Source organism: Onychostruthus taczanowskii, unplaced genomic scaffold (genome assembly GCF_017590055.1).
Source record: "Onychostruthus taczanowskii isolate IOZ18803 unplaced genomic scaffold, ASM1759005v1 scaffold86, whole genome shotgun sequence".
NCBI classification, from domain to species: Eukaryota; Metazoa; Chordata; class Aves; order Passeriformes; family Passeridae; genus Onychostruthus; species Onychostruthus taczanowskii.
The window spans coordinates 2,725,674-2,739,626 of NW_024506552.1; the positions used below are offsets into that span (position 1 = coordinate 2,725,674).

Sequence of the window (13,953 nt, forward strand, 5' to 3'; positions counted from 1 at the left end):
TCTCCAGTGTTTTAGAAGTTGCTGTTAACTTGTTGTGTGTGTTCCAAGTTCAGGAGAGAAAAAAAAAAAAAACCAAAACAAGCTACCAAACGCCAGACCCCCTACACTTTGAAGCTACCTCATTTTGTTTATGGCACAGACTCACAGTTAGAGTAGTGTGGCTATGGGCTGGTTAATTCAGAGTTGGAGTAGAAATTACTGACTTGTTAGCTTTTCTTTATTCAGGAGAATGAATGGTCAGATGATTAGATCTTGTAAGGAGAAAAACTATTTATTTATATGGGTATAAGGTGTGTGACTAGCAATGGTATTAACCTTTCTTCAAAACCATAGGGGGAGGCTTTATCTATATGTATTACTAGTATCCCTCTTTGAATATTACATTTTCTCACTTTGTGTTTTTACAGTAATCATTTTCCCCTTTCACTTGGGTTTGAAACAATTCAGTGACAGGAGCAGTTCCTGGATTCAAAATAGACTGGTACTCATACTTTTTCCTAGGCCTGTTAAAACATACTCCTGGTTATATATTCCTTGCAGGATCAGCACAGCAAAAAAGGACATGAAAGAATTTCATCTGCTCCTTAAGTAAGCCTTACATAAAACAAAGTTAAAAATTAATTAGGACTTACCTTTTAAGCACTTGTTAAATCTTCTCAATGTCAGGTTTTCTTCCCACTTAAAGTTCACTTTATATCAAATCAATGGTAGGTACATGATAATACTTTCTGAATCACCTAAGTCCCATTAAAAAAAACAAGCACTTGGGTACCCCAAGGCTCATTGGGTGCCAACAGGGCTTGGACTCCAAAATGGCTGTTGCTGTTCCAGGAGGAGATGCTTAAGGGTTTTTAAAAAATTTCTTCCTGCTCAGAGTAGCTGGTAACTTTTAGGGCAGGAGTAAAGTAAAAAGACACCAAAGGGAAGGAAAGGCTTAGTGTGGATGCTCATGTGGGCAAGAGTGAAGATATATTTCTGAGAATTAGTATAGAGGATCAAAAATGGGGGTCTCTGTTCTTCTCTCTTCTCATAGCCAGGTGGGCTGCGGGCTGGCTTCACTGCATGTCTCCAGCAGCATCTGGCCCTGTGCTGCCTCAGCAGTGCTCCCTGCAGTCCCCGGCCCCCGCAGGTGCTCCAGGGTCACCCAGCACAGCGTGTGCTGGCTGCACCTCTGGGAGCTGGGCAGAGCCTGCTGCCTTGCTTCGCAGAGGAGGAAACTGAGGCACACAGGAAGGCGAGTGCCTTACTGTCCTGGTTTAGGGCAAGTTTGGGAGAAAAACCTCTACAGGGATTCCTCTAGAAAGCAGATTCAACTGGTTGGGGAAAATATTTCCATGGAAAAAGACTGTTTATTTAACAGGCAAAGCATTCACCTGCACAAAAAATGGAACAATATTAAACAATAGAACCTTGCTGTTCTGAAGAGATGACAAATTCTAAAAGTCCTTGTTGTGGGGGGTAGCTCAGCTCTCTCAGTCTCTTACCAGTCCCTCCTGCCCTGGAAAATGCCCTGTCCCAGCCTCGGTGGGCCACAGGTGTGAGCTCCCGGTGCTCTTCTGGGTTTGCAGTCCAGAGCTGGTTTGAACAGTTCCAAGAAAAAGAAAAGCCACAGTCCTGGGAACTTCACTGCCTCAGCTAGCTAAAAAGAAATCCAACTAAAGCAAAGGAGTGCTCTGTCCTGCTGTCTGTCCATGCTGCAGACAGCACAGTCTGTGAGAAGGAATGCAGGGAGCAAGTGCAGATTCTGAAAGCAAACTGTGCTTCTTTTCTCCCCACTTCACTCTCAGAACCAGTCTTAAAGGTGTAGAACTTAACATCCAGCATAAACAGTAACTAAAGCAAAGGAGAGCTCTGTCCTGCTGTCTGTCCATGCTGCAGACAGCACAGTCTGTGAGAAGGAATGCAGGAGAGCAAGTGCAGATTCTGAAAGCAAACTGTGCTTCTTTTCTCCCCACTTCACTCTCAGAACCAGTCTTAAAGGTGTAGAACTTAACATCCAGCATAAACAGAACAGACAACTGGGGATAAAAGCATCATTTAGGCAACCCAGGAACCCATCTCACTCAGCAAGTCTGTAGTAGCACCTCACTCTTGTTTTCCAAATTCTGCATAGTCTTCACCACTAGGACTACCCCTTTCTAGTAGGACAGATGAAGGCCATGTTTTCAGTCCATGTGTATATTAGCCACTTTGGAGTCCTTGTCATCCAGCTGCTGCTTTCTTTTGTGGTTTTTTTTCTTCCTAGTTTTGGTAGGCTCGTTAATGTAGATGTTCTCTGTTGTCTCTCCTTGTACCTTGAGAGAGCAATGTGTGTTGGAAGATGCCCATATGAGCTTCCAGTGGTAACATCAGTCTTCCTGAAACTCACAAAGAAAACCACCAGGAATGTACTCATGTGTATGTGTGGCATTTAAATAACATAAACACACATATATATGAACATGTGTACAATATGTCTGTAGCTGTATCCATTTGTCATTCCAAAGTTAGAGTTGAAATGAAAATTGCCTCAGCTAGAAAGTAGAGGTTAGCTCCTGCTGACAAATAAAACCACATATTTTTAGGGGTTCTAACAGTTGTGCTTCAGGAGAGAGAATGTCTCTCTTCCACTATCCTTCAGACAACAGCTGCCACAATGAAGCCTGAATATGAAGAATACATTTTTCTGTGGCTGTATCCTGGGTGCTGGGAAGACTCTACAGTTCAGAACAATAGCAGAATGTGGAGCTGCCAGCAGGCAGTCTGAGTGGACAAGTATAATCATGCACTACTCAGCTTTCAAGGAAATTGCAGTTAGTGCACTGACTTGCTCATAATAGCGATCCATTGTTTGGCTTAATAACTTATCAGCTCCCCAGGAACCAGCTAGTGATCACTGTCATCACACACTGCTAATCATTCTGTTCTTAAATTATCCCAAGATGAACTAAGGACCCATCACATCACCTATTAACCAGCAAACTGAGCGCACTATAATTTGTGGGTTTTTTTAAGCTAGAAGGAACAATATTGCCTACCTTTTTTCTTTTCTTGTTTTGTCATTATCTTTGTCATATGTAATTGTGCCTGTAGGTTTTTTTTAAATGTCTGGTTGAAAGGACATTGTCAAATTGTCTTGGGATATTTTTAGATAGATAGAGTTTATGTTAAATTGTGGGGGGTTTTTATGGCAACTACTAGGGAAGTGAATCTGAAACCTGCTTTTTGAGGAACATTTGTTTTTCATAAAGCATTTTTGGCAGAGGGGTGATTTTCTAATGGTGTTTTTCTGTAGTACCTGGGTTCCTGTCAATCACTAGTAAGTGTAGCTTGAGAATGCCCCTCTTTAGTAGTGAAGAGTGATTATCTCTCTTAGACAAATGTTGAATTTAGGCACAGGAGGATAGCCTGATTTACCCAGAGCCTTGCAGGGAGCTGTAGAAGAATAGGAAGGAGAAGGAAGCTAGTTTGAGTCCTGATCCCAGGAGGCCTTATATCATGCTGAATGCATTCTGCCTTCTTACTGAGGGGTTATTTGTGAGTTCTGAGCTGCCTGCACTGAAGGAGCCTAGGAGTATTTCTTCTGAAGGAAGAGTGGCCACAGCCTCATTTCCAGACATTGATATGAAAGATCCTAGAGTGGTGCAAAGTATCAAACCTGTTGGGACACCTTTTTGTGGTTAGGAGTGCACAGACATGCAAGTCACGTGAGCAGATCTCCAACCTGTTCCATGCTTAGGACTGAAATGGGGAGTTTGTGAAAAGGGAGGGGAAAACAGATGCATGTGCCCAACTGAAATAGGCCTCCTTGCTGTTGGGAATAGTGCAGGCAGCTGTGGCATAGCATCTCCTGGTCTCAGGAGTTGTGCAGACTGTGGGGTCGGCTGTTTTTATCAGACCAGAACAAGTACACCAGGATTTAAATGAAACCCTGAGCATTTTTGTGGTTTTCTTTAACTGTTTGCTTTGTTTTCATCTCTCCTGTGTCTGTCTTGGAAAGACAATTGTATCTCTTGATCAGTGATGACTAGAATTAAAATAAGGACCCTTCTGCTGCAAGGTTTATTGCCTGGCACATCTATGTCTCATGAAGTGTCATCTTTCATGTTTTGAGAAGATGGTGACTGTGATATCTCTGAACCATATGAGAAAACACACCTATTCTTGTCAATTATAGTGATAGTCTAACTCAAATTATGTAGCTCTTTGTATATTGTATTGAAAAATGTAGATCCAGCCTTTGTTAATAAACAGAAAAGATCAAGTAGTTACAAAATTGTGATCTCTACAGAGACTAACCTTTGCATGTACTTCAAATACATCACCTCCTTTTGGCAGCAAGAACTGAAAAAAATGCTGAGTAGGTATGTCATGTCCCCAAGGTAAGTTCTGTAATAAGGAAATACCTGAAGCTTACAGGTGTGGCTTTCTCTTTTCCATGAAAATATTTCCCACTTCTCCAGGAGTTTACCATCTTTCTTTGAAAACAATTGTTCAGGTTGCAAGTCAGTCCTGTTTTATTGGCTTCATTTGCTCTAGGGCCAACAACTGGCATTCAGCCCAAACTCCAAGGTTGTACCAGTTCACTGTATTTTGCACTGTACAAAGTTGAAAAGCATTGCCAGATGAAAAAATAGAATTGAATTGGAAAGACTAAAACCTCCTGTGCCAACCTGTTCTTTAATACACCACAATGGCTGTGCAATGATTTACTTTACAGTGTGTTTTGAAATGTGCCTGACTTGGTAGCTATGCTTGACCAGAGCTTTCTCTTGCAGGAAGTATTTCTTTCTTTGCCCTGTCTGCAGATACAAGAGTGGAAATGTCAATATTCAAGGCAATGATTTTGTTACAAATCTGCTTGGGATGCCCTGATAACCCAGTTCTCTGCATAGCACAGTCAACAAGTTTCTCTGTGTTGATGTTAGTGAGTTACAGCTCAGGCTAAAGTATTCATGTGAGAGGGAATGTTTCTCTAAAACCCTGTTCATGCAAATTGGACATCAGTATGCTTGAGGTTTCTGGGAAAATACCCTTCTTTGCTTGGCATGCCAATGGGATCCTTGGATAATTCATGTTACATTAAAGTCAGGTCTTGATTATCTGTGGTGAAATGTGTGAATACTGAAAGTCCTGTACTAAGAGGACAAAACATCCCATTTGGCTCTAGATGGGCAGATAAAAGCAACATGGCATTTTGTTGTTGGTTTCTCCTGGAAAAATCAGCAAGTGACAGGATTACTGATGGTTCTTTCCCCAGCATCGCATTCCAGACTCACATGTATGGTTTCTGCTGCTTTAAATTTTACTTTACCAAGGCTCTGCCATTCCTTTGTTCTCCTGGCTAGCTGATGCTTACAGTGCTCCTATCTTGTTGCAGGTCCACCATGGTTTGAAGCTGTTGTTTATTGTTAAGTGTGAATGTGAAGATGCTGGTACCTGGTTTGATAGTTCCCCAAGCTTTGCTCTGTTTATTGCTCCGCTGTGGCTGAGTTTCTGTTCAGTGCTGGTTTGTTAAAAAAAAAAAAAAAATCCATGGTGGCTCTGTGCCATCATTTCAAAGAACAGCTATTCAGCAGGCTCTTGATGGAGAGGTTTAAGAAGAAATTATTTTGCTTCTTGGGCATGAAAATGCTGGTTAAGAGTGTAACTGGCACAGGACCTCCTTTGCTGTGGGAGTCTGGCCAGAGAGAAATTTTTACTCCCTTTAAGCCATGGGTCTGCACCTTCAGTAGGCTTTTTTTTGATATTTTGTTTACAGCTGTCTGTGCTGCTCAGGAGGATGCTGTGATACCTCAGAACAGCTCTCAGTCTGCTCAGCAATACTGGACTGCCATGCTGGGAGGGTGAGAATGCAGGGCAGAAAGGGTGCAAGGGTCTAAGAAAACCTGCATGTAAATTTTGGGGTTGGGCTGAGTCTTTATTTGTTTTTTTAATTGAAGGAAACATCTTCTGTAGACATCTGTTATTTAAACCCAGGTGAGAGATTGATTCCTTCAGTACAGGTGACAGTAGGGTTGACCTCTTTATACTGCCATTGTTTAGAGCAGGAAAGTCTGAACTTTGCTACTGCTCAAATAATGGTGGTAAAATCATCCAGTCATTTTATCTTCACCAAATGTTTGCCTCATTTTGGAGGCAAGGATTTGATAAATATTAAATTATTGAATCTTGGCTCATTTTGTAGCTTCATTTTGTAGATTTTTCAGGTACTTGTGTGGTCATATTACAGCTGGCAGCAATACAGGCTTATTGTAATCCAGGCAGTACTCTCAGCTGAGGAAGTTAACAGGAGTATGGCCCAATACTATCTGGTTTTTTATAGACAGTGAGCAAGCTAAGCCCATATAACAGGAGAAATCTTTAGTCAGTTGCAAGCAGTGGCCACATTGACATTAATGTATTTGGAAATTACAGACTTTGTACCTCTCTGTTGATAGATTCAAGTGTTACTTGCCTTTTTCCAGTGCACTTATGTTCAGTTCTTCAAGTAGAAGATGCTGCCCAGTGTTCACACAGCTCTAGAATGAAGCCTCATGCACCAACTGAAACTCCACAGCAGTTGTAGCTTTGCTTTTTGCAGCCTCAGTCAAAAATGAAGCTTATTTTACAGAAATCCAGTAAATTACACTTCAGCTTTTCTTTGGACAGGTCAGCAGTGATTTGCTTGGAAACCTTGGCATACTGTTGAGTTTCTGCTGTGGTGAAAGCTTGCCTGTGATTTAATCTAAAAGATTCCCTTCCCCTTCCTCCCCTGCCATGTATTCACCTCAGCACAAAATTATTACTTTGACATTGTGTGAGTGGATTCCCATGAAGGTAACACCCTTCCCCACAGAGTGAGTGCCCTGGCACTGGAGCTTCCCAGGAAATCTGTCAAAGCTGCTTCACCTTGGCCTTCATACCTTCACTATGTCTAACATTGCTATTAAACAAATAGTAAACTTCAGTCCAGGCTTGCATACTGACAGATTTGAAGCAACAAGCTCTGTAATGTTACTTTTGGTATTTTTACCCATGTGTTCATATGACCACATGGAGCCTCCTCCTGAATTTTTCTGGCCTCCCCAGTCTGCAGATCACTGGCTGGGAGCATGTTTCCTTCTTGATGAATTACAGAAAATCGGTGTCATATAGTTACATGGCACCAAACTAGTGAATGTTAGGCCTGCATCCAAAATTGGGAAGTGTCTTTGTGGGAGACTGGCTTCAGTGGAATTATCTGATATTCTGGTTAACTGATTCATTGCTGGCTTTCTCAGAACCCCATAACATCCCTTGGTGATTTTCTTTCAAAATTGCTGGGTTTTCTTCGTCTGAGTAGTTGGTCCTTAAGTAAACTAAGTGCTTGGGGTTTTGGGGATTTTATTTACTCATCTTCAGATTGCAATTTTGGTTCCTTCACTGGCTGTTTTTTCTCTAGCTCGCTGCCTTTTGAAAGAATCTGCAGATTCTGTACTGATGGTTCCTCAATCTGTTGCCACTCATTCCTTGTCTTGTACTTGTTTCAACTTATCAAAACTGTTCTACTGGCTCCTTCAAGCCCTGCAGAGCCTTGTTAAGTCAGAGTGTGTGGGAGATCGTTTTATATATTTTTGTTGTTGAGGGAATCTCATTTTGAGTCCTTTTTCTTTTATATCTCAGGCGTTGGAGGTATTTGGTTCTTCCCAAAATGTGGTGTTTTGAAGAAGTGCTCAGCTGGCTGAAGCCTTTGCTGCTGAAGCACTGAGGTTGTTGGATGTAGCTGAGCAGTCTTCTTGAGGCAGGGACTGTGCAAGGAGCTGGAATGCAGGCTGGGAACTTGCAATATAGGTGGTAGGACTGTGGGCAAGATCGATGCCATGATAAAACTTACACCAAAGTCAGTCTTGACACAGGATTACTAAATCTGTTTTCAGAAGGTTGAACTACATAATGACAAAGCATTTAATCTTCACTCTTTCTGTCTCTCTCCCTCCTGTTCTTTCACGCACACAATCATCTTTTTAATTTTTCTTTCTCTTTAGTCTGCAGAAAGCAAATTCCTGCAGCATTCCTGGCATAAGGAAGGAAGCTGATAAGGCTGGTGTGCAATGCTGAAGCAGGAGCTGAAGCCACAGCTGTTTAATAGTTTCCAGCACAGGGCTCTTGCATTTTAGCTGGGGGAAGATTCCTGAGTGAAGCCTCACAAGGGCACTGTGTCCTCTTGCTGCATCCAAGTCCAGTTGTGTGCCTGAGTGCCCTCTTTGGGAGAAGGCAGGGGTTGTAATGTAGTGACTACAGCACCAGGAACCAGGATTCCTGGCTTCTATTCTTAGCTCAGCAACCAATTTGTTGTAAAGCCTTTGGCAAATCATTCAGACCTAATCCTGCACATACAGCAGCCCCCAACAAAGTCCTTTCTGTTTTTCACTGGGGACAGAGGATCAGCTTCTTAACTTCTCCTTTTCTCACACTCCAGAGAACTGGTGAATTGAAAAATATGCAAGAAAATGTGATAATTTGTTCATGTTTATGAAGCAGTGACATGGGCATCACTGTGATGTGTGTGATCTTGCATGCATAAAGGGAGATTGATTGATTGCTGTTATCAGCTGGATCTCTGGAGCTCAGGATTTTTGGCCTCTGTCATCAGAATACAATTTTACATGATTATGCAGGATAATGCTGGAAATGCCTCTGCACTGTCCAGATGGCAGGGTCAGTGTAGCGTGGACCTTGCCCAATTGCTTTGTGTGCCAGGATAAGTGCTGCTGCTTTTCTCTCTTTACGCTACTGGCACAGCTAGAAATTGAGGAATTCTATGGCTGTTGATAAATTCTGTGAGATGGAAATTAATACCTGCTTTTATTGACCTTAAATTAATTTCCCATCCTTTTGCAAAGGTGAATGGCAGTGCTCATCTTTCTGTGGTACTTTTGGTTCAAAATAATCTGAGCTGCAATCTGAAAATGAAATGGTGTAAAAAAATTTCCAGTCTAGGAGTTAATTTCAGGAGTACCTCGTAAGATAAAAGGGCATAACAAAACGGTACTTTAATCTTCAGCCTCCTTGCCTTTACATCTGGCTGTGCTGTATTTTGTAGCATGTGTGGTTCTGGTATCTGCTGAGTGCAGCATCTTGCTCTGCTGATTTGTGTAAGGCTTTATTTGCCTGCTGCAGGGACAGAGGTGGATTAATCTATAGAGCTGTTGGCAGAAATCCGTTAGAAGGCTTTTGAGGGGAGATGAGCTTGAAGAAAACACAACTTGATTTTTGTGTCAGTTGAATTTTTGATAATATTACAGAAAGTCTGATCTCTTTGTAAGCTTAATTCTGAAAACACAGTCTGCTAGGTGATTTTTTAGGTAGGTGATGTTCTAGTGTAGTGCTTCTATCTGTGAAGGGACAGGGCTGTCCCAGCGCTCACAGATATTTGATAAACGGGGCTCAAAAGTAGGCATGCCTTGCTGAATAAATTATTTAGTTAAAATAACAGACAGAAGAGCAGAACTATTACCTTCTGTGCCACTTGGGCTAGGACAACATTCTCCTTTCCTCTCTCCTCAGTGAATGTAAATATCCCGTCTCCCACAGCAGGTCATTTCTGGGAGCTGGAGGGGCAATGGTGTGAAGTGCACAGGTAGCCCATAGGCAGAAACTTCCAGTTTATTTAGGGCTACATGCCTATACTTTTAAATGTGCATATCAACTGTTGCTGTTTCCCCAGCTTTACAGTTTTTCTACTGTCTCTGTCTGCATTTGATGCAGTAGACTGGAGCTGCCACCAGTGCTAGTGACTCCTGGTCCTCATGGGACTTCCCCAAGGGATGTACCTGCTAGTGCCCATGTCCCACCCCATGCTGAATTCTCTGAGACTGATGCACTGGGGCTTGGTCTGTGCCCCCCAAATGATGATGATAACAACAATACCATCTATCATATTGTTTTGGGCAGTCACTGCATGGTTGTGATTTGGAGCCCTTGTTCAGCAGTCTCCTGTACTTTAAAGAGATTCTCCTCATATTGTTCTAATGCTTATCCAAATGTATTTTCTCTTCCTGAAAGTATAGGAGTCTCTTGCTTTCCTGTCTGCTCTCTCCCTCTCAGTTGCTAGAGCTCTCCTGCCTTGAAGGGAAGGGCTGTCTGAAGGAACTTGTTTGCTGCAGGGTACCCTTGAGGGCCAGGCATGGGATAAGTTTTGGATTTTGGGGTAAGTTGGCTGGTTTGCTTGTCTTGGGTGGACTTGAACTAATTGTGAGCTTTCAGTTTTCTTCCCACCTCCTTGGTAGAGAAGGTGGCTGCCCTGCATACTTCTTACCATGAAAGAGCAGGAGGATTTATCCCCAACAAAACTGGCATCAGGAAAGGGGCCAGGAAAAAAACTTCTGCTCTGCTTCTCCAAGTGCTGCACTGGACTAGCATCCCAAGATGACGTCCCACTGTTGACTAAGTTGTACACTGGCTGGCTTTTTAGTATTTTATTAAATTACTAATGGAGGCTCTTTGCCTCCTTTCTACACTGCTAGGTTTTTTTCCATTACTTTTACTAAGGCCATAAAGCAGTTTTTTGGTCATTTTGTGTTAATCTCCTTCTGTTGACACTGGAGCATTGTGTGATTTAGGGCTTTGTCTTTAGCCATGATATGAAGGCTAATTACTTCCTTCTGGCATCCTCTCAGTAAGAAAGCATGGGACTAAATCTTTCAAAAAGAGAAAAGCAATGAAAATAATTTAAACGCCTAGAAGTGTTTGATAAGTCCCTAGATTTGAATTTATTCTTCATAATGTAATGACAGCAAAACATTTGGAGCTAAGCTCTGAACTCTCTAGCTCTGTGTGGACACAATTTTCTATTTGGTTGTTTGTCCTCACTGTGCATAATTTTGCAGTTACAATTTAACGTGTGCCTCAGGATGTTCAGTAATGAGGGGTATGGTATGGATATTTATTGTTTTATACAAAAGTATGTATTTGTCTTGTTTCAGCCTTGTGACTTGCTTTGATTATCCATTATCTTCTAGATAATTAAACTGTATATTTTCTCCCTGTATTTTTCTTCATATTCTCTCTTGCCTTAATTTGATAAGAGAGGGAGAAACTGCATCAGGAACCTTTGGAGCTCTGGTAGATTTTTTTTGGTGGAAAAGTGTGTGATGGTGTTTCACAGAGATTCCAACCTAAAGGCAGGCTGCTGTGCAGTATGGGAATAAAAAGGTTATTGATCCTCACCAAGTGCCACTTTAATACAACCAGTGGAACATCAGCTCTTGGGTTCACTCATGTAACAGAAGACTGAAGCTGAAAGGAATCATATTGCACTTCTGATTAAAGCAGTTGTTGTTCAACTTTCATATAACATTTCTACATGGTCTAGGCAGTAAGGATTTGAGACCTGCATTAGAAAATGCAATACTCCACAATGCAGTGTGAATCCCAGACAGTTGGGGAATGTCTTTCTGTAGCCAACAATCTTGATGGGAAGGTATGCTTTTATAATATTATATATTATATGCTTGGTGTTTGTTAAATGGCTGGTTTTGTTCAAGGGTCAGCATGGGACATTCCCAACATCACCAGTTCTTCAGGCTGCCTCAGGCCATGCAAAACTTCGGGCACATTAGTCACTCCATTTAAATGTTATTAGCCAGGTATATATAAAGTAACTTGATAAATTGGGGATGCAAGTTCTCAGCAGGGACTGGGGAAGTGTTCCCCAAGTCTCTCATCGGGCTGTGACCCCTTTGGCAGAAGAAAAGTCAGGTGATTCCTTTGAAGATGGTTGTGTGGGCAGTAATTCAAAGGCAATAAACCCAGCAAACTTACTTTATAAACAACTAAGAGCATCACAAAGAGTAGCTTTTTGACCCTGGGATCACCACAAAGCTGCCTCAGGCCAGTTTGTGTAGTGCAGGATGTGGGAATGAAGTACTGTTTTGCTTAAATGCTCACAAATAACATAACAGAAATTCAAATTAATTTTCAATCTCTCCTACAGGGTGTGAAATCACAGCTGTCTGAACCATTCTAAATACTTGAAATAGAGGGATTACAATTCCATAAATGTTTTACAGAGATCTTAACTTTTTGAAAGTGTTTATGATATTCCTCAAGACTTTTCTGACAAGATACATAAAGAATATATTAAAAAACAATAATGCTGTGTGCCTACAAGCTTTGTACTAAGGGAGATTTTACAGCCTGCACACACCTGTGGCTATTTTTCATGCATTAAAAAAAATACAAAATAAGCATTTTTCACTCAGATCAAGTATGCATGTATTATCAAAAAAAAAGCAATTAATTTTGAAATCTTGGTATAGACATTAAAAAAAAAATAGAGCTATTTTTATTTATGTTCCAATGTAAGCTTCTTCAGTTACACAGGCATTGTGTTTATTTTGCTTTTTCTGTTCAAGTGCCTAGCATACGTATCCTTGGGCTTCATATGATTATTTCTATGAGCTTTAAGAAAGGATCAGTGACTACTTTAATAAAGGATCAGTGACTGTAAAAGAAATCATCAGTCCTGAATTTTATTGCAAGTGGAATCACAAACAATGTCATATATACCTTGACAGTCATAAGACGGAAATTTGAAGAAAAGATACAGAAATTACTGGTTTTTAAAGCTTGATGAGTGTCTAACTGTATCTTCAGCTGAACAGTAGGATGAGCTCTGACTTAGTGATTGAGCCTGTGTAAGGCTTCTCAGATGACTCTCAGGCAAGGTTTTGGGTTTTGGTTGCACTGCTGAAGAGCAGATCTTCCTGCGTTCTCAGTGAGGAGCTGCTTTGTTCAGCATGGCCCCTGAGCACCGCTGGAACAGCTGCTACTGACTTCACAAGTGTCATTGCATAGTGTCACTTGTGTTGGAGACAGCACTGAAATGCAGGCTTGTGCTAAGGGATCTGTGTGGGAATCTCTTCTGGTTTGAAGTTTATCCATATTTGGCCATTCAGGTTGTAAAAGCCAGTTTGTGCTTTTTAGAAGAAAGGTGTGATAAGAAAAAGAAGAAACAGCACAGCACAACATAGACAAGTGCTGATGGCATCTGCTCAACAGTCGGGGACTTGCCAGAGGCCAGATGGAAAGAATGTGATGTGGTGGCCTGGTTGGAGTTACTTGTCCGAGTGTGTAAGGTCAGTGCTGCACAACAGCCAGGCTCAGTCTGAGAAAACACTGCTCAGGGACCTCTCATAGCTGGCCAGCTGTTTGAGAAGTGGTGTTACCACAACCTCTGAATAGAAATAGTTGTCAAAGGAACAGCAGGATTTCATGAAGAGTGGTTAAGCTGTGGAACACATGCATGAGGTAGGTGTTGGCTGGACATTCCATTTTCAGCACCGACGTGCCCAAATAGCCAAAATCCCCATGAGGCTGGGCCCTAAGAAACAGGAAGACTGGTTTTAAAAAGCAAGTTTCTTTCTGTGCCTAGTACCCAGGCTTTCAGTTTAGATTTGTCTGCAAACAAGCCTAAGCCTATTTATTTAATTATTTGATTAGTTTTGTCTTGCATAATCATGTTATTTGAGGTAGAGATTTGGAGAAAATATAATTGCTTTGTTAATCATGTTGCAATTAGTGATAGTTCAGGGTTATGCAGAAAGCTAAGTGAGGGGAGAGGTTTGACTCAAAGCTGCAGTACCTTAGAGTTCCTGAACTTTCTAGCTTTATGGAAATCACTCATCTGAATGTGATTCCATGCCTTTGCAGAACAAAGTTCTTCCTTTTCTCAAGCTCCTTCCCATTGCTTTCTCCACTGCCCAAAAGGCTTTGATTTTTGTGGTGATCCCAGGGGCTAAAAGTCCTTGGGTTTTAACATCAGATATTTAAAAATTAGGTACAGAGAGCAGCTCCCTTTTCTCAAAAATAGACAGTTGTCAGCATGCCCTCTCAGCAGGTAGATCGTGTGCAATAAATTGGGAGACCTGTGACACAGAACTGGGCTGCTTATTTAATTACTATAGTATATAATCAGCTTCCTGTTTTGAGGAGTATCTCGTTGACTTGTAA

The 13,953-nt window shown here is 41.5% G+C and overlaps 1 protein-coding gene across 4 annotated transcripts in view; it reads left to right on the top strand.

The window, feature by feature from the left end:
- The window catches only part of CASTOR2 (cytosolic arginine sensor for mTORC1 subunit 2), a 124,691-nt gene that overhangs the window by 12,640 nt on the left and 98,098 nt on the right, over positions 1-13,953 (top strand). The window contains exon 1 of one of the 4 annotated variants that reach the window (XM_041425033.1): positions 13,138-13,251. The exons of the other annotated variants lie outside the window; for them this stretch is intronic. Within the exon in view, the coding sequence (XP_041280967.1) occupies positions 13,247-13,251 (5 nt within the window). The 5' untranslated portion in view covers positions 13,138-13,246. Of the gene's footprint in view, positions 1-13,137; positions 13,252-13,953 lie in introns of those variants that run through there. 4 annotated transcript variants of the gene reach the window in all.